The 19,897-nt window shown below is 45.2% G+C and overlaps 1 protein-coding gene and 1 long non-coding RNA gene across 3 annotated transcripts in view; one reads left to right on the top strand and one right to left on the bottom strand.

Moving 5' to 3' along the window:
- Positions 1-1,049: 1,049 nt before the first annotated feature.
- On the bottom strand, positions 1,050-2,317 carry LOC131691418 (uncharacterized). Its single transcript, XR_009305767.1, has 4 exons — positions 1,928-2,317; positions 1,783-1,871; positions 1,611-1,719; positions 1,050-1,557 (listed from the first exon to the last, which is right to left on the bottom strand). It is a non-coding gene; the product is annotated as an uncharacterized LOC131691418 (long non-coding RNA).
- Positions 2,318-3,367: 1,050 nt separating this feature from the next.
- Positions 3,368-19,897, top strand: part of LOC131686729 (glycerol-3-phosphate dehydrogenase [NAD(+)], cytoplasmic) — a 39,865-nt gene continuing 23,335 nt past the window's right edge. For both annotated transcript variants that reach the window (XM_058970662.1, XM_058970661.1), the window contains exon 1: positions 3,368-3,805. In XM_058970662.1, the coding sequence (XP_058826645.1) occupies positions 3,762-3,805 (44 nt within the window). In that variant the 5' untranslated portion in view covers positions 3,368-3,761. The remainder of the gene's footprint in view (positions 3,806-19,897) is intronic.

The following is a 19,897-nucleotide window of genomic DNA, read 5'->3' as shown; positions in this document are numbered from 1 at the left end:
TAGTAACTCATCCCGCAGTCGGTTGTATTCTGTGGAATTGTTGCTTCCTCCTCCGTCCCTTGGAGAGTCTACGGAACGATATGCTGGTGGCGGCAGTCCATGCGAGATGTCACTGTAGGGGTTCGGTCCCCACTCGTTTGAATCGTCCTCGTTTCGCTGATACCTAGGTACTGTAAGGTTCCATCTTGTTGGAACTCCCCGACCCCGTCCTTTGCCTGTTGTAGAGGAAGCAATTGGTAGTCCGTTCTGGATTCTCGTCGGTCCTGCTTGTTGCTCGAATCGTGTCGTTTGGGTTGACGAGTTTTTGGGAACTGTTCCGGTCGCTGGTGCTGTCCTAGTGCTCTCCGGAAAAACATTGGGAATGCTGACTTCTGAACGATGGTCGGAACTGTTGCTCCTTTGGTCCACTCTGTCACTATGCACTGTTGTGTTTTCACTACGTTCCCTCACTGGACTAACTATTGACGGGTTTAACGCGACGTATACTTCCTCTAAAAGAGCCGCAATCAGCGCTTGCAAGCTTTCATATTCTTGTCGTAACTCAATCGGAGGCGGGTGAACGCGTATTAAACGGTTTCTGTAATGACGCAGTCGCGATTTAACATTTTCTAAAAATCCGATGTCATGCTTCTTTATGGCAGTGTCAATCGGTGTGAGAAGAAGTTTTACTCGGGATTGACAAGCTTCTATATTGCGGGAGTCTTCCATCACGTGAGAGGAGTCGGTGTGAAAGCAACCCGTTCTCATGTCTTGCTCCATGGCTTGTTGCAAACGAGAACATTTGTCTCGCCGGGTGGATTGTGCCGGACCCTTAATTTTGCGCAACGCCAACTCATAATTTAATTCTTCCTCACTCAAATGTAATGGATTTATCTCCATAACGATTAAGGTCTTCAAAAAGCCAATTTATCAACTAAAGCCAACAAGAACTTATCAAAACTAAATCTATAATTTTTTTGCCAAATTGGGTTAACAAATTATCTAAGGTTCGTTTTGGTTGGGCGCCAATGTAATATTGTCATCTTAAAAGCTACAGCCTCGGCGACAACTTGCCTCAACTGGGCCGACTGCTCATAAAACCAAAACCTACACGTGTCATTTTGAACATCCTACCCCTTTATTCATCTCTCTTCACACATTCCTCTTTTTTCTCTGACTTCTTCTATCCACCTATCCCTGCTGCTCTGCCCTTCCAGCCTACTGATTCTATTCACTTCTTAAAAGCTAGTACTCACAGCCCCGCCATCCGCTGCGGCATCTCACGATATGAACCGTGTGTCTCGCCACCTTCCGTTCCATCCGGCGTGCCCTCGTTAGTGACAAAATCCCCTTGAGCTCGACCGTGGGACCTATTGCGTCACGGTCTCCTATTACCCGCTTGTACTCAGGCTGCTCACCTGCGTCCAGGTGCACAGCTGCGGTGACCAGATTCCTTCCACCAACTGATCTGCCTGCGAATTGTTCCTGTTCGACCGACGCCTTGATTGAACTTCTGATGAGCCGGTATCTGAGTCCCGATGCTTGTAGTAGGACACTTTAAGTGTCGGAAAAGGAGCCCTACAATATACCACGTGTCGTCATAAAATCTATAATCGCTGTGATTTACTCACTTCTCTTGGAAGGCGTTTTCCGTTTCGTGTTTGCTAGGCTGGTTAAAAGCGTATCGCTTTTCGTTCGCAGATCACTGCTTGCTGGTACTGATACCTTCAGGATTCTTATCTGGTGGAGAAGTGCATAGCTTTACTTGTATGCTCTAATTAGTGCCGTGAGTATCCAACCTACCTTCCCAGTGCAATCCGGTACGATCCGGAATCAACCCTGATTAGATCAACAGGCCTTGTGTGAACGGACGTTGTGTTCCTGCTTGTACGCTGCCAAGAAGAAGGCAATTAGCGTCGGAACGATTGTTTCATCTCCTCCTGCTTACCTTGAGTTTTGACCGGATCAACACTCGTGTGACTGTCGGAATCGCGTATTTTTTTCCGTGCGACCCTTTCCAAAGTAAAATCGTTTTGTAATTTGTGTGTTCTGTCCCGCACGAGTATTTTTTCAGCCGGTTTAAGCGCACGAAGCAGGAATCACGGCTGCACCTTACACCATTACTTTTTATTGTGATTCCTTTTTTTAGTAAGCGGAAACACTCTCTTCGCAACTGACAGGTAGAATGGATATAGTTACTGCAGAAAGTTTGTTGATGATGTTTCACTTTCAAGCTGGCAGGCGGCCCTTGTGGTGGATTCATACACGCTTAACTTTAACTTAGTATAATGTGTGTGTTGAAGATGTTCAAATTGAGTTAACATCTAATCAAATAATTTAACTGCTACAACTACTCCATGTGCAGTTCTGTTAGTGCGAGATTGAGGTTAAATCGGGTGGAATTTTTGCCAAATGAGGTTAAATCAGATGGCGATTTGAAAACATCGCCTTATATGTATATTGTCTATACACATTGCATTTGTGTTTGTGTCCTAGACGTCAAATAAGTCAATGGTTCTTGAATGGTATGTTGTCCAAATGTGTATGGAAAAAAACACATTTTGGTATGGTGACTATTCTTAACGACCCGTTGTTTGTATGGTCGAGCATGGAAAAACGACACTTGTTATGTTCGATATTATACCAGGCAATGGTTATGGTACACATTTATGCGGGTAAATAAAGCTGTAATTTGAAGCTTGTGTAACCAAAAGCCTTTATTTTCAAAAATCTGTAAATATCTGCAACCAAACTAAAAAAAACTGTAAATATTTGAAGCCAAATTAAAAAATCTGCGAATATCTGCGTCGTCGAAGAAATCTGCAGCTGTAATTAAAAGTCTGCGAATTTGCAGATATGTCTGCAAATCTGGCATCTCTGTAATCAACAAAATTGAATTGAAGCAACTCACATCTCTACTCTCAAACGTTTTGAAGCTTTGACGGAAGGAGCCATAAAATTATGGCAAATTTAGCCGAACTGTCATCCTCTCTTCTACTGCCAGCTCTCTCGTGTTTGGGTGGTATCTGATACGGAGCCAGGGTTGCCACTCTCGTATATTTGTTATCCGAAGATGCAGAATATTGATGACCATATTGATCGGCATCTTGGACACAGATTGTAATTTGTAATTTATTTATCAGCAGAACGAAGACTTGTCAGTTACATAAACTTTGTATCAAGTCAAGGAAAAAATGTTAACTACAACTCCCAGGTCCCCGAGGAATTATGAGCATTACACAGATTTTTGTAAATTTTCGAATGATTTTCTAGACTTTTTTGAGCGCATCAAACGAATTTTCTCAAGAGAACTTGAAACAAATGTGGCATCACTGTACTGCACTTCATCGCGTTTCGCGACGATCGCGACTGATGTTTCATCGTTTTCTTCAGTCGTTTATGGTTTTTCGTCTGCTTCGGTAGTAGTTTTTTTGAACAGTGTTCAAATATTTTTGTTTGTTTCAAAATCGTTCCCTCGCCTCATCTTCATCCGAGATGCTGATGTGCTGAAGCTGAAGTTGTATTTACAGATCGAAAACAAGAAAAAAAACTCGCGCGCCAGGAGAGCAAAACAGTCGTGTGTCTCGCTGTCGTTATATAAGGGATCTCGTTTCGTTTTTTGCCCATCTCGGTTCTGTTCGTGATTTTTAAGAGCTGTGCTGATTTTTGTTTTGCTACACTCTACAGTTGCCATAACCGCGACAGTTTGCATCGGGACTCGCTTGGTGTAGTCCACTAGATTATTGTGTTCCTGGGATTTTGTTCCTTCTGATAGCAAAATAATGGCTGATAAGGTGCGCGTTTGTATCGTCGGATCCGGAAATTGGTAAGGAGAACTCTAATGGTACCCATCTATCTCAATTCTTGCTTTTAAAGTTTTATTTAATGTGGTGGAATAGGTGTGCACTTTGCAGCAAAAGTCGTAGGTCAAAACTATACCAAAAAAGGGAATGTGACTTATTGCAGGATAATGTTACGTAAACTGTCGCAAAATATTGAAGGGCTGATAAGGGTGTAAAAGAGGTGTTTGTGTGCTTGGTAACTACCATTGTTTGTATTGTTATCTTTAACAATATCAACGAAAGTCCACACAATAGATAGTGCGATATTCATTGTTAACGAAAACAATAAGATTTTGACTTTGCTCGATAATGCTCTGCCAGTGGCAGGGGAGACCCGATTATCATTATTTTACAAAAATGTGTTGTTGTTTACGTTGCCCGAACGAGTGGGTGGGAAGCGAAGTAAAAGAACGTAACATGAAAATTTGCGTCTCCTCGTTCATCACTCGAGCAAGCCGATGTGTTTCTCAGATTCTGTTGAGTGATTAGCGTTCAAAAAATAAAAGGATCATATTCATGACCGATATACATTTACCTCTATCTACCCTTGAGAAAACGGGTGTCAAGGTTTGTGCAAAGGATACCAAAAGTATTGCAACACATTGAATCTGTTAGTTTTACAGCAAATTAATAAACTTTAAGATGCATGAGATTTTAGATAGTAACAGTAACAGGCAAACATAACATTGATTTTTTCACTGCAAAATCATGAGTATATTTGCAATATGGACCATGCTAGGTATGATCTTAGCCGTCAGTAGCACAAAAATTGTGTTTAGTGTACCCCGTGTATCCACAAGAGTGCTGTGATCTATTAGCGATAATAAATCATAGTGGTCAAGAAACCTTGCGTACCACCTTAGACAAAAGGTTCAATTCAGCTCAAAGGTGTGCTGATTTTGTATATACCTATTCACAAAATCCATTTAAATGACAATTTAGTGCATATTTCTCGCTCTCCTGACCGGATGTAAATAAAGAATCAGTATTCAGTTTATGTAATTAGCTAAGAATTTCGGATAGGAAAAAGAGGTACCTATATCAAATTGTGCGTATCCAACTTCTCACCTTGGTCCAGCACTACGGGCAAGAACTGCTAGAGAATTTCAATGTTTAATACTACACACGGCAGAAGTTTCATTCTTTTACTGGGTGATATACGCCTTCTGAATTCTTATAGTATACTCTAAACTTTGTTTGCTCTCCATATTTTTATTGAGCTAAGTTATTAATTGAAGCATACAATTTATAAATTATCTCAGATTTTGAAAGGAATGTGACTTATCTACTCTTCCGGCCGTCACATCATATAATAGGTGGTATACTGAATATGTGTAAACATGAATGTGATATTTTATATCTACTTACCTAACAATCCTCTTTATCATAAGGTTGTGTGTACTGCACAAAATATTAACTTCGTGTACAGTTTGAGTAGCTAGAAACTACTGGTACCTTGGATGCTTAATATGCCGGGAAAATACGCATTGTTCGGTTCGAGTAGGATGATGGCTGATGTTATCAAACAATGACGGATCTCTGATTGAATGGGACTTTCAAACAGTTGGGGTAGGCACATGACGGTATATTCATCTTCCTACTTAATTGCACATTAACTTTTGAAAAGGGCTAATAGGATTTGCAAAACAAACTTTTATTTTGATTTTTTTCTCTCAACAATCGTTATAATTACAGCAATTGGCACTTGCTATGGGGTTATGCTAGTCAGTTCCCTTGCAAATATTACTTTTGAGCATGTGGTCAGAATAGATGTGTTATTTCGAAGACCTAGCCGTTACCGAGCGCTACGAAAATATCTGCCGACTGTGCATTCAGAAGCAAGCAATGGTACGTCGAATTGTTTCTATACGTGACATCGGAATCCTGAGGCAAAATGCCTCGAGCCTCCTTCCCTAACGACCAATTTATTCACTTGGATGGAAACCGGTTTTCAGCGAATTGGTTACCGGCAACCTGAAAACTGGTTTTCTGCGGAAACCGGTTTTCATCCAGTGGCCGTAAGAGTGTGAATAAATAATCTAAGGCAAAGTTGGACATTGTGCACGCCGATCTAAATGCGAAGCAAGGATTTTAACAGTTTAAGCAAGCCAACTCCAGGGTGCTGCAATCGGATGGTGGACAAGAATTCACTGGTAAAGTTTTGCGGATTTTTTTTTGCGGGCGGATGGTATAGTTACCTCGTTCAATGCGAGAAAGAAAACTCGTATCGGGTTGTGAACACAGAAGGATCGAAGTCCCCAGAAGATTCGGAGTATTTTAAGGTGACAAAAGACAGTCTGTAGCTGGGAATACTTAGCACAAATAGCAATCTGAGATAGCTACAGCTACAGGATAAATGAGTTCTCGGGGACACCCGAGATCTTGATTACGAAAAAGGAAGCCGAGCGCACCGTACCAACGACTGCATGCTTCGACAGCGTTAGAATGAATATTTGAAGATTCGCAGTCGGCGTTCTAAGGGCGGTAAGGGCGAATTGAATATCGCCTGACAAAGCACGTTGGTTTGAAAGCCCGAAGAAGACTTTGGCGTACCCATAGAAGGGGCCGTGGAAAAGCTAGAAGTAGCCATAAATGCTAAGTTTAGAAAGCGGCTGGACGAGGGCTTCGGAATATTGGATGAAGTTATGATGCTGTTAAATCACGTTCTCAATATGCTGATTTACTTAGATTCAGTGAAACAAACTAAGAACACGCTCATTAAGATGTGTCAAAGAGCCAGTGCTGTCGCAGTGAACATGCGGGATCGGTTGTGCACTATAAAGTTGTACGTACACGAAAAAACAACAATGATACACACAGGTTCGTTGCACTAGTTTTCTCTTTCTTACACTTAACAACGCTAGCTTTAGCTCATTTTGCTTTAGCGTATCTTTCTAGTGCCCGGTATACGTACACGGTTGTTTGACCTAGAGTTTGTACAACGTTCGCTTGGATTCGAAGCGATCTTATACATCGAGACAAAGCATGTTTGAGGTTGAACGCGTGTATACAAATTTTTGAAGGCAGTTACAAACTTGGCGAAGTTCTTGGAAAAATTAGGAAAAGCTCAAGATAGTGCCATCAAGTGGAAGAAACATCCTGATACAAAAGAGGTCTTATTTCCAGTATGGTACTCTCTCAAACACTGGCGAATCTTTAGAAATCTGGTAACCGTATGTCACATAGAACGCGTTTGACTATAAGAACTACATCTTCGGAAGTCAAGGAGTAGTCTTGACTCACTCCAAAGGAACTTGCATATGTGAAAATGAAACTGCAGTGAAATAATATCCGCTCAATTCGGTAGCATGATTAAGAATGTTAACTCATAAATGCCCAACCTACTCTATCTAGTAGGTAAAAAGAATAATCCTATTACTAGAGCCTTAGAGCAAAATAGGCATTAAATATATAGAGTAAATATTGGGCATATATACTTGCTGAATACGTTTTGACAAGTTACTGTTGTTACGTTGGTATCTATGTTTTGTTTTGATTCGATTTTTTCTTAAAAGATTATTTTTTTTGCCAGGGTGAACAAATCTGAATTTTCTAAAATTAGATACTTTGAAAGTGTATACGTGGAGGGAAATTGTTTCAAAATTTCATTAAAATCAGAGCACAACTTGAGTTACAGCTATTTATAAACCACTACCTGTTGACCAGTTGAAGGCGGCGCGTAGTGTTCGATACACGGGAGCGTTGACTCGCTACACAAAACGTTAAACTCAATTATCTCGAAATTGTATTTTTCCAGTTCCGTTGTGGCGATAACGATGTCTTAGGAACCAATCTTTTGGAAATTTTAACCAAGTTGTTCCTTATTATATCAACTACTCTGTATAAACAATGTTTTTACATTTCTTACAAAAGAAATGTATAGGATTCGCTCAAACTTTGAAAACTTTCTCCGAGGCCCGGAGGGCCGAGTCTCATATACCAATCGACTCAGCTCGACAAATTGGGACAATGTCTGTCTGTCTGTGTGTGCGTTTTTTTAGAGTGATAAATTTTTTTTCAGGAAACCCCTGAGACCTGAGGAAAAATGTACAAAAACCCCAATGTCTCAGAGAACGGGTTTGGGCTGCCATCACCCGACCCGCTAAAAAACCACTGCTCTTGCCCAGAACCTGATTCCTCCCCGGTACTACCTTTTGGCATTACTTCGGGGAGGGGTTTTTATGTGCATAGCACACACTCTAATTCAACTACTTACTAGTTCGTTTCTTCCGCAGGGTTACAGCACCATTCCTCGACACACCAGCAATTCTCCACCATCCACAAAATTTCTGCATGGCAGTCGGAAAGCTGGCTGTGAGTCGAGACTTAGTGCTCCTCCCCTACGAAGACAATCTGGGCGGCAAACTTCAGACTGTCTAATTCATCGAGCCCTTCGGCTCCTTTGTGCCAGTTAGCACCGCAACTCCCTTCTCGCACCATTCAGCGCCATTTACTCGTTGAGCACCAGACCTGTTCGCGAACTACTTGGTCTAGTCCCCGACGATGGACGTAGCCTACTCCGACGGCGAATTCATCGGCGAGAGAAGTTCTCCCGAAACCGAGCCAACCAACCAGGTGTCGAGGTCAGTTCGGCGATTCCGGTGGAGCAGGGCGTCCGGTTCGCTGGTGCCCCGACGACACGCGACTGGTGGTGTCTCTTCGCGGTTTACTCAGTCTAGTCCCCGGCAGTGAATCTAGCTTACGCCGACAAAGAGTTCCCCGGCGAAGGAAGTTCTCCCGGTACCGATTCTTCTTTGGTTTTAGCACCACAATTTCTTGAGCCCTTTGGCTCCCTCTCGTTCCGTTTCGCTCTACTTTCCCAATGAGCCATTCAGCTCCCACCCTCACTTGCGAACTACTTGGTTTAGTGCCCAACAATGGATCTAGCCTGTTCTCCTGCAACCGAGCGGTAGATTACTCCTGATACCGATGTTCGTTTCTGTGAGCCATTTAGCTCTCCGCGTCCTCCCGATCTACTCGATCTAGTCCCCGGCGGTGGATCTAGCCTACTCAACGGGCTATCCAGTAGGTGCTGAGGTCTATCCGGTGATTCCGGGTGGAGCGTAACTTCCGGTTCATCAGCGCCCCAACGACCCACAGCTAGCTCTGCGACGCGGTCTACTCGGTCTAATCCCCGGCGGTGGATCTAGCCTACTCACAAGCTACCCGATAGGGTGTCGAGATCGGTTCGTCGATTCCGGTGAAGCTTGACGTCCGGCCATCTCTCTCTATGTGTGTGTGTGTTTTAGTAAGGTTAAAAAAGCTTCAAAAGGCTGGCCTGCAATGTATTGGCACGGTGTGGGACTCACGATTCACGTTCTTGCCTAACCACTAAAAACATTGCTTACTTTTTACGCCCTTCTTCCCCACGGAACTACGTCATCGTATTACTTCGTGGGGGGGGGGGTTCGTTGTGCTTCCGTCGCTCCTCTTTCTTCTGCTCTATCTCAGAGCCTCGCTTGGTTCATGGAGTGGCTCGACCTATGAGCTTTGATTTTACTCTCGACTCTTCTCTTGCTTGTTGTCTCCATCTATCTACGTCGCCATTTAGCTCTCGTCCCCGTGAGCGGTTTAGGTGCTGATTCATTGAGCCATTTATCTCGTATTTCTGTGAGTCATTCAGCTCCCGGCCTTATCACGATCTACTTGGATAGTCCCCAACGAAGAACTCACACTCCTCCGACCGATAGTTCCCCGACAGAAGAATTTCCCCCGACACCGATACCCGCTTCCTTGAGCCATTTAGCTCCCAGCTTTATCGAGATGGACTCGGATATTATCCTACTCCGACTGAGAGTTCCCCGGCAACGGAATTTCTCTCTGTACCAGTGTTTGTCTCGTGAGCCAATTAGCTCCCCTTTTCGTCACGATTCTGTCGGGTAGTCCACGGCGGCGAATCTACACTACCGTGAATTCCCCGGCGGTAGATTGCTCCCGACCCGATGTACCTTTCTGTGAGCCATTTTGCTCCCCGCTTGTCGACTCGGTCTAGTCCCCGGAGGTGGTAGCTTCCGGTTCACTGGCTCCCCAACGAGCCACTGCCACTGCTAGCTATTCGACTCGGTCTACTCGGTCTGATCCCCGACGGTGGATCTAGCCTACTCACGAGCTACCCGGTACCCGAGCAAATACTCATGGGTTCAAACACCACATAGCCCCTTGAAAAGACCTTAAACATGGTCCATGCCAAAATTCACAACCATCAAAACACCATAAAATGGCCTCAGTAACCCATAAATACACCAACATATGGTGTTTTATATGGGATCTACCGGACCATGGTGATGGTGTTTTCATGGGTTGAACCCATTTCAAACACCCATGACAAACCCCATGAGCATTGGGGTATTATGGGCTTTTCGTTTGCTCGGGTAGGGTGTCGAGGTCGATCCGGCGATTCCGGTGAAGCCTGACGTCCGGTTCACTGGCGCCCCGACGACCCTAACCTAGTGCTATATCACGTACTACTCAACTGGTCCCCGGCGATGGACCTAGTCTACACCGTCGGAGAGTTCCGCGGCGGCGGAATTTCTCCCGAAACCCGATTTGTGGTTTCCCGGCGGCGTTCTAGCCAGTGGTGCTACTTTGTTGGTCCCTTCGTCACTTCCTCTGCAGCTCGGAGAGTATACTCGTAACCACTCTGTTGACAGCGTGCCAGATACGCTCGTCGGGGCACATCTCTTCGACGATATTGTCCACTGTCACACCAGGCATATCCCTTCGGACTTCCTCGAATCTAGGGCATTCAAAGACTACATGTTCCGGCGTCTATTGCGCATTCACACGCTCCGGGCAAAGCGGTGACGAAGCGTGTCCAAACCGATGCCGGTACTTCCGGAAGCGTCCGTGCCCTAACAAAAACTGCGTCAAATGGAAGTTCACCTCTCCATGTTTTCTATGTACCCAAGCAGACACATTTGGGATGAGTCGATGGGTCCACCTTCCTTTCTCCGCGTTGTCCCACTCTTGCTGCTACTTAGCCAACGAGTCCACTCATACGTCTCCCAACCTTTGAACGGAACGGATCGTTATATTTCACAGTGGTGTTCGGTGTGTAAATTTTAATGAGTCAAGGTCATCCTTTGTTCGTTCGTTAGCTGCCGTTCTGCTGGTGCCGACAGTAAATCCAGTACATTGTTTTCGCTGGTGCGGAACAATCGACGTTGTTTGCAGATAAGTTTTGCTTTATTTTTTTTCCTCGTTTGCTTTCTTTCCTTTTCCCTACTTTACTCAAATCAAATAATAAGACACATTCCCGCCCTCGTGCTTAAATGGCCGAGGGCGAAATACCATCTGATGTAATCATGGAAGTCCCTGATCCCCCTAATACTCGCATTGCTCCCCGTATAAAGCAGTACCCAGAAGGTTCCTCTGGGCCATGGGTGGTATATTTTCGGACCGGAGAGAAACCGGTTAATATATTAAAACTTTCTCGAGATCTGACTGCTAATTACCCGGCTGTAGCTCAGATAACACGTGTTCGGGCAAACAAGATACGTGTTCTAGTGAATGATCTCGGCCAGGCAAACGCGATTGCTTGCTGTGAGCGCTTTACACGGGAATTTAAAGCGTACGTGCCTTGTGTGGCCTGTGAAATCGATGGGGTAGTGTCCGAACCGGGCCTGAAATGCGAAGAACTGTTGGAGCACGGGGTTGGTTGCTTTAAGGACCCCTCACTTGAACAGATTAAGATCTTGGAATGCAAACAATTGTATACCGCAAACACCGAGGGAGGTAAGACTACCTACTCTCTATCAGGCTCGCTTCGGGTGACATTCGCCGGGTCCTCTCTTCCCAACTACATCCTCCTTGACAGGGTTCGCCTACCAGTTCGCCTGTTTGTACCGCGGGTCATGAGCTGCAGCAATTGCAAGCAGTTGGGCCACACAGCCACATATTGTGGAAATAAGAAACGATGCGGCAAATGCGAAGGAGAGCATGAGGATGACTCTTGCGACAAAGAAACTGAAAAGTGTATTTGCTGCGGGGGCCCTTCACATGCTCTTAAATCATGCCCTGCGTACAAGCAGCGCGGGGATAAAATTAAGCGCTCCCTTAAGGAACGCTCAAGGCGTTCTTATGCAGAAATGCTAAAGAATGCTTCGCCATCTGTCCTGTCCGAAAATCCCTATGCTGGTTTGGCTAACGTTGAGCAAGAATCTGACGCCCCACGAGAGGGAACATCTTTGGTTAACCCAGGGGAATCCAGGAAGAGGAGAAATCCAGCCTCCCCTACATTGCCTCGTAAGGGTGCCAAGGTGTCGTCCACTCAGAGTGCGCCAACTACAATCAATAAATCCAACGGAAGTGATGCACAAAAGCCGAAGCAATTTGCTCCAGGACTTGGAAATATTAATTCTAACAAGGAGTACCCACCACTTCCAGGGACACCAAAAACCCCAAGTGTCCCCTTTTTTCAAACAGATACTCAGTCCAGTAGCGGACTAATGAAATTTTCTGACATAGTGGACTTAATTTTCACAGCTTTCAATGTTACTGATCCTCTTAAAAGCCTTCTGATACGTTTTCTCCCTATAGTGCAAACATTTTTGAAGCAGTTGACTACTAAATGGCCCCTCCTTGCAGCGATCGTATCCTTCGATGGCTAAGTCATCGAACGAGGTCACCGATTCGATCACTGTTCTATAGTGGAACAGCAGAAGTATCCTCCCGAAAATCGATTCCTTTAAATTTTTACTAAATAGTTTAAAATGTGATGCTTTCGCATTATGTGAAACTTGGTTAACTTCCGATATAAATCTCAACTTCCACGACTTTAATATAATTCGTCTGGATCGAGAAAACCCCTATGGAGGAGTACTTTTGGGGATCAAAAAGTGCTATTCTTTCAACCGAATTAACCTCCCTTCGACACCAGGCATTGAAATTGTCGCTTGTCAAGTTTTAATCAAAGGTAAAGACCTTTGCATTGCTTACATCTACATTCCTACACCACCAGCACGCGCAAGCGCGTTGGATTTATCGCTTTGCTCGACATCGCTACAGTTAGATTGCATGTGGAAGGTGATCCCTGATCCCCACGGTAGCGATCATTTGCCTATCGTGATTTCAATTGCTAACGGTTCAAGACCATCGGAAACAATCAATGTATCGTATGACCTCACACGGAACATTGATTGGAAGAGTTACGCGACCGCGATATCCGTTAAAATCGAATCCACTCAAGAACTTCCTCCGGAGGAAGAGTACAGGTTTTTGGCTGGCTTGATTCTCGACAGTGCGAATCAAGCTCAGACTAAACCAGTACCCAGCGCGAATACCCATGGACGGTCTCCCACCCTGTGGTGGGATAAAGAGTGCTCAGAGCTGTACGCGGAAAAGTCCACTGCATATAAGGCCTTCCGGGAAGACGGGTTACCCGCTAGCTATCAACAGTACGCGTCGTTAGAAAGGCGAATGAAGAGTCTAATGAAAGCCAAAAAACGCAGTTATTGGCGCCGGTTCGTCAACGGGTTAACGAGAGAAACAGCGATGAGCACTCTTTGGGGTACGGCTCGACGTATGCGTAATCATAATAGTACCAACGAGAACGTGGAATATTCAAACCGTTGGATATTCGCTTTCGCCAAGAAGATCTGTCCGGACTCTGTCCCGGTACAGAAAACGTGCCGCGCCGCGTCTCCTCACGATACCGCGAACGAAACACCGTTTTCGATGGTGGAGTTCTCACTTGCTCTCTTATCGTGCAACAATAACGCCCCAGGGTTAGACAGAATCAAATTCAACTTGCTGAAGAATCTGCCTGACACTGCAAAAAGGCGCCTGTTGAATTTATTTAACAAGTTTCTTGAGGGTAACATTGTTCCTTATGAATGGAGGCAAGTGAAGGTCATCGCCATTCAAAAACCAGGAAAACCAGCCTCCGACCACAACTCATATCGGCCGATTGCAATGCTCTCCTGTATTCGGAAGTTGTTCGAGAAAATGATCATGTTTCGCCTCGACAATTGGGTTGAAGCAAATGGCTTACTGTCAGATACACAATTTGGCTTCCGCAAAGGCAAAGGGACGAACGATTGCCTTGCGTTGTTTTCTACAGAAATCCAAATGGCCTATGCTAACAAAGAGCAGATGGCATCAGTCTTCTTGGATATTAAGGGGGCTCAGTTTCTATCAACATTCTGTCAGAGAAGCTGCACCAGCATGGTCTTTCACCAATTTTAAATAACTTTTTGCTAAACCTGTTGTCTGAAAAGCACATGCACTTTTCGCATGGCGATTTAACAACATCGCGATTTAGCTACATGGGTCTTCCCCAGGGCTCATGTCTAAGTCCCCTGCTCTACAATTTTTACGTGAATGACATTGACGATTGTCTTGCCAATTCATGCACGCTAAGGCAACTTGCAGACGACGGGGTGGTCTCTGCTACAGGGCCCAAAGCTGCCGACTTGCAAGGACCATTACAAAATACCTTGGACAATTTGTCTGCTTGGGCTCTTCAGCTGGGTATTGAGTTCTCCACGGAGAAAACTGAGTTGGTTGTTTTTTCTAGGAAGCGTGAGCCTGCGCAACTCCAGCTTTTATTAATGGGTGCAACGATCAACCAGGTTTTCACATATAAATATCTCGGGGTCTGGTTCGACTCTAAAGGTACCTGGGGATGTCACATTAGGTATCTGAAACAGAAATGCCAACAAAGGATCAATTTTCTCCGAACAATAACTGGAACATGGTGGGATGCTCACCCAGGAGACCTGATCAGGTTGTACCAAACAACGATATTGTCGATGATGGAGTACGGGTGTTTCTGTTTCCGCTCCGCTGCGAACATACACTTCATCAAACTGGAGAGAATCCAGTATCGTTGCTTGCGCATTGCCTTGGGTTGCATGCACTCGACCCATACGAGGAGTCTCGAAGTGCTGGCGGGCGTTCTTCCGCTAAAAAATCGATTTTGGGAACTCTCATATCGATTGCTCATCCGATGCGACATTCTGAACCCGTTGGTAATTGAAAACTTCGAGAGGCTCGTCGAGCTTAATTCTCAAACCCGTTTTATGTCCTTGTACTTCGACTACATGGCACAGAGCATCAATCCTTCTTCGTACAATCCCAACCGTGTTCGTTTCCTAGATACTTCTGATTCTACTGTATTCTTCGACACATCCATGAAGGAAGAGATTCGTGGAATCCCGGACCATATACGCCCGCAGGTGATCCCCAATATATTTTATAATAAATTCCGAGAAGTCGACTGCGACAAAATGTTTTACACTGACGGATCAAATCTCGATGGGTCCACTGGCTTCGGTATCTTCAACAATACTATCACCGCTTCATTCAAGCTCAATGATCCCGCTTCAGTTTACGTCGCAGAGTTAGCTGCAATTCAGTACACCCTTGGGATCATCGACACTCTGCCCACAGATCACTACTTCATCGTTTCGGACAGCCTCAGCTCTATCGAGGCTCTTCGTGCGGTGAATCCTAAAAAGCAATTCCCGTATTTTCTGGGGAAGATACGGGAGTCCTTGTGTACGTTATCTGAAAAATCTTATCAGATTACCTTTGTTTGGGTCCCCTCTCATTGCTCTATCCCGGTAAATGAAAAGGCCGATTCATTAGCAAAGGTGGGCGCATTAAATGGTGACATATACGAAAGACCAATCTGCTTCAACGAATTTTTTAGTATTTGTCGTCAGAGGACGCTCAACAGTTGGCAAACCTCGTGGAGCAATGGGGAACTTGGACGATGGCTACATTCGATTATCCCAAAGGTATCAACGAAGCCTTGGTTCGGGGGGATGGATGTGGGTCGGGATTTTATTAGTGTAATGTCCCGACTTATGTCCAATCACTACACCATGGATGCGCATTTGCGGCGTATTGGGCTTGCGGAGAGTAGTCTGTGCGCTTGTGACGAGGGCTATCACGACATCGAACACGTTGTCTGGGTATGCGCCGGGTATTGTGACGCCAGGTCTCAGTTAAAGGAATCCCTTCGGGCCCGAGGTAGACCACCCAATGTACCAGTCCGAGATATGCTGGCAACTCGTGATTTCCCCTATATGTCCCTTATTTATACCTTCATGAAAACGATAAATATCCCAATTTAGCCCCTCTCTTTTATTTCTCGTTTTTAGAGTTTCCTCCTGCCTTGTGGAACCGATCAGCTCCAGAGTGCCACTATGTAACCGCCATCGCCCTTACCACTACGCCTGCATAGAAGGAAACTGAAGCGAGAGCGACTCGAGGTCCGATGACTTTTGAAGGATTCTCCGCGGGTCCGAAGAATACCATCCGCCAATCCGGTACTCGACGACTTACTATACTGAGGCGCAAATTTGATTCGCTGATCCCCCTCCCCCCCCCCCCCCCGCCGTTCGAGCGAAAGTTGCAAGTTTTGCTCTTCTTTCCCTGTCTCTCCCCTGTCCTTGATACAACTGCTGCTACACTGATGCGGAAATAAGCCACCCTTTGAATATCTTGACCAAGCATAAGTTTTAGTTAAAAAATTCAAATTAGTATTCTGTATTCCTAGTTTTAAGATAGCTATAATTTTTACTCTTTATTGAAACTCTTGTCCTCCATCTTGTAAATAGAATTGAATCCCTAGTTTTAAGATTTCTGTGAAATTTCTCATAAATATTTGTTCCCCCTTTTGTGTACTAAACTATATTGTTAGTTTTAAGATAACCGTAAAATATTTCGTAAAATACTATTACTCCCCCTCTTGTATATCAAAGTGAATCCCTTGCTTTAAATTTTTTCATAAAAAAAATCTTTTGGCCCTCTTTTGTACATTGAATCTTATTTCTAGTCTTAAGATAGCTGTAAACTTTCTTTTCCATTGTAAAAAAAATATTTCAACATTGTAACCTCCTAGTTTTAAGATATCCAAAATGTAAAAACAAAAGCATTTGGCACCGCCAAGCTAACGCATTTGTGCCTATCAAATAAACGAAATGAATAAAAAAAACGAGTCCACTCGGACCAGTCTCCTTGCATTACGTTCATTTCTCCGCTGGTAGCATTCCACATCCTCAGCCAGAGTGATGCAGATGGGAATCATCCCGGCAATTATACATACCGCCTCCGACGATATCGTTCTATACGCACTCGCGACACGCACAGCCATTAGGCGATACGTGCTTGTCAACTTCGTCCGATTCCGCTTTGAGTTCAGCGCAGCAGCCCAGGCCGGTACTCCATACCTCAGTATTGAGGATGAGACACCCACCAGGAGACGTCTCGTGCTGCCTCTTGCTCCTCCGTGATTCGGCATGATCCTTGCCAATGCGTTAGCTGTCCTCGCAGCCTTCTCACATACATAGTCGACATGGCTGTTGTAATTTAACCGATTGTCGACCATCACACCCAGGTGCTTCAGCGCACGAATCGATGGGATCGACTGTCCCCCGACGCTGATCTCGACGCGCTGGAATTTTTTACAGTTGCTGATCAGCACTACCTCAGTCTTGTCATGAGCCAGCTGCAACTTGACGTTAACCATCCAGGTTTCCACGATGCCTATTGTCTCTGCCATCAGCATCTCCACCTCCTCAAGGGTCTCGCCGGTTATCGCCAGGACAACATCATCTGCAAAACCGACGATCTCAACTCCTCTGGGCAGTTCCAGTATTAACACTCCGTTGTACATTATATTCCAGAGCGTTGGGCCGAGTATGGAGCCCTGAGGTACTCCCACCGTTACCCTAATCGACCTCTGCCCCGTGTTCGTTTCGTAGACCAGTACTCGGTTCTGAAAGTAACTTTTCAGAACCTTGCACAGATAGTCCGGAACCCGCATTCTATGCAGCGCTACGGCGATGGCTCCCCAGCTAGCACTGTTGAACGCATTCTTCACGTCGATCGTGACCACGGCGCAGTAGCGGTTTCCCCTTCTCTTTTGCTTCGACGTTTTCTCCGCGCTCTCGTCCAGACATTTCTGTAGGATTATCCTGAACATGTCCGGAAACGCCAGGATCGCAGTCTTCAGTGCCACGTTGGGGATACCATCCGGTCCGGGAGCTTTCTTCGCTTTCAGCCCTTTTGCCACAATAAGGAGCTCGTCGTTGGAAACTTGATTGTCACCAGCCTTTCCACCGTCTGCATCAACGTACGGTGTAGGCGGCCATACGGTTGGGTCGTGCTTCCGGAAAGACCCTCCACGATAATTTTTAGTTTGTCAGCACACATTTCGGCTGGCGTCATTGGACCCTTAATCCTGGCCATAACGACACGATATGCATTGCCCCAGGGGATAGCGTCTACTTCTCTGCACAGCTCCTTGTAGCAGGTGGACTTGCTTAGCACTATCTCGCGTTTAAAATCAGCCCTGGCCGCCCGGAATGTTACTTTACACTCTTCTCTGACCGCCTCTGATCTTGCTCTTTGAACGCGTCTTCAGGCTTTTAGACAGGCAGCCCGGAGAATGCTGAACCTTTCGTTCCACCAGTACGCTGGACGCCGGTAGTTCCTCGGCTCCATTTTCCTCGGGATTGTTACATCGCATGCCCTCGCTATTGTTGTTGGACAGCTCATCGGCGCTCGCAATTGGAGTGACGCTGTCAGCACGAAGTGCTTCCACAAAAAGGTCCTTGTCGAAGTCCTTTATTTTCCACTTCCGCTCGCCAGTCCCCACTCTCCGCGTTACAGTACAATTCCGCCGACCAATGGTGTAGTGGATAGCCTGGTGGTCGCTATGTGTATACTGCTCACTAACTCGCCAATTCATGTTATCTATCAGCCACGCGCTATGATGGATTCCCGGCCGTCTTTGCGGAATGTGCTAGCGGAACCTTCGTTGCATTACGTCCAGCTGTGTCAGTGCTTCCAATAGTCTGTAACCTCTTGTGTTGGTCAGCCTGCTACCCCACTCCACGGCCCAAGCGTTAAAGTCTCCTCCTATAACAATCGGTGTTCGTCCGACTAACGAGTCAGTTAGTGCGCCCAGCATCCGATTGTACTGCTCTGATGTCCACCTTGGGGGAGCGTAGCAGCTACAGACGAAGACGCCGTTGATCCTGGCGATCACGAAGCCTTCGTGTGTGTTATCCACCACCTCTTGAACAGGGAAACCGCCCATAACTTGTAGCCATCCCTGCACTAACCACAACCCAGTTACCGTTATCGTGGGAACACGATACGGCTCTGCAATAATTGCAACGTCGCACTTCGTTTCTGTTGTCGACTGCCACAACAGTTGTTGTGCTATGTCGCAATGATTGAGATTAAGTTGGGTTATCTCCATCATCATCGTTGGCCTGCCTTCGCCTTTAAGTACGCAGGGCATTTGAAGCCTCCCGTCATGTGATCGTTTCCGTCTTCCGGTTTGCAGATCAAGCACCTTGGTTGCTTCGTGCAGTCTCTAGCAACGTGTCCCTGTGTGTGTATCTGTGTGGGTGTGTGTGTAGCATACGATTCAGTAAAACCAAACCAACTGTAGCAGATAATGCTGGAACATGGCTTTCCAACTAAACTGATTAATCTGATTCTAACCTATTGTTAAAAATAGCGCTGGTAGATGCGATACGAAGATCTGATGTGGAAAGGAACGGAGTCACCATCATGAGATCTGACGCACTTCTGAACCTCGCGGATGAAATTAACATCAGTGGCATTGGTCGCAGAGCAGTGGAAGAGCCATTTGTATCTTTTAAAAGGAAGGCTACGACAGTCGGATTGATCATAAATTTTAGCAAGACAAAGTACATGGTAGTTGATAGAGAGCGAGGTATACATAAACTATGTCTCCGGTATGTACCAATTAATCTTTAAGATTATCTTAAATTTTTTCCCTGGCGAGGACGAGAGTTGGTCTCCCTAGAAAATATATTCCAACTTTACTGAATACAGGTTGGAGAGAGATTCTTTGCCTCCGGAAATTCGAGTACGCATGCTTAAATGTTAGTATTAGATTAGATGTTAGTATTAGATAGGCAGGTGGTTCTCAAAAATTACGATATGTCAAGAAGTAAAACCACACTACTAACAGAAACCAAACAGAGAACAAAGAACAACAATGAAAAAATAAATTTGAATAGAAATTGGCACGAAGAATAAAAAAATGCAGAGCCTATTGGTTCATGACTTATAATGCAGATTTTTAA

The sequence above is a fragment of the Topomyia yanbarensis genome, chromosome 3 (assembly GCF_030247195.1).
Source record: "Topomyia yanbarensis strain Yona2022 chromosome 3, ASM3024719v1, whole genome shotgun sequence".
Lineage (NCBI taxonomy): Eukaryota > Metazoa > Arthropoda > Insecta > Diptera > Culicidae > Topomyia > Topomyia yanbarensis.
Note: the sequence above shows the minus strand (reverse complement) of the source record. Positions and strands in the feature narration are given on the sequence as shown.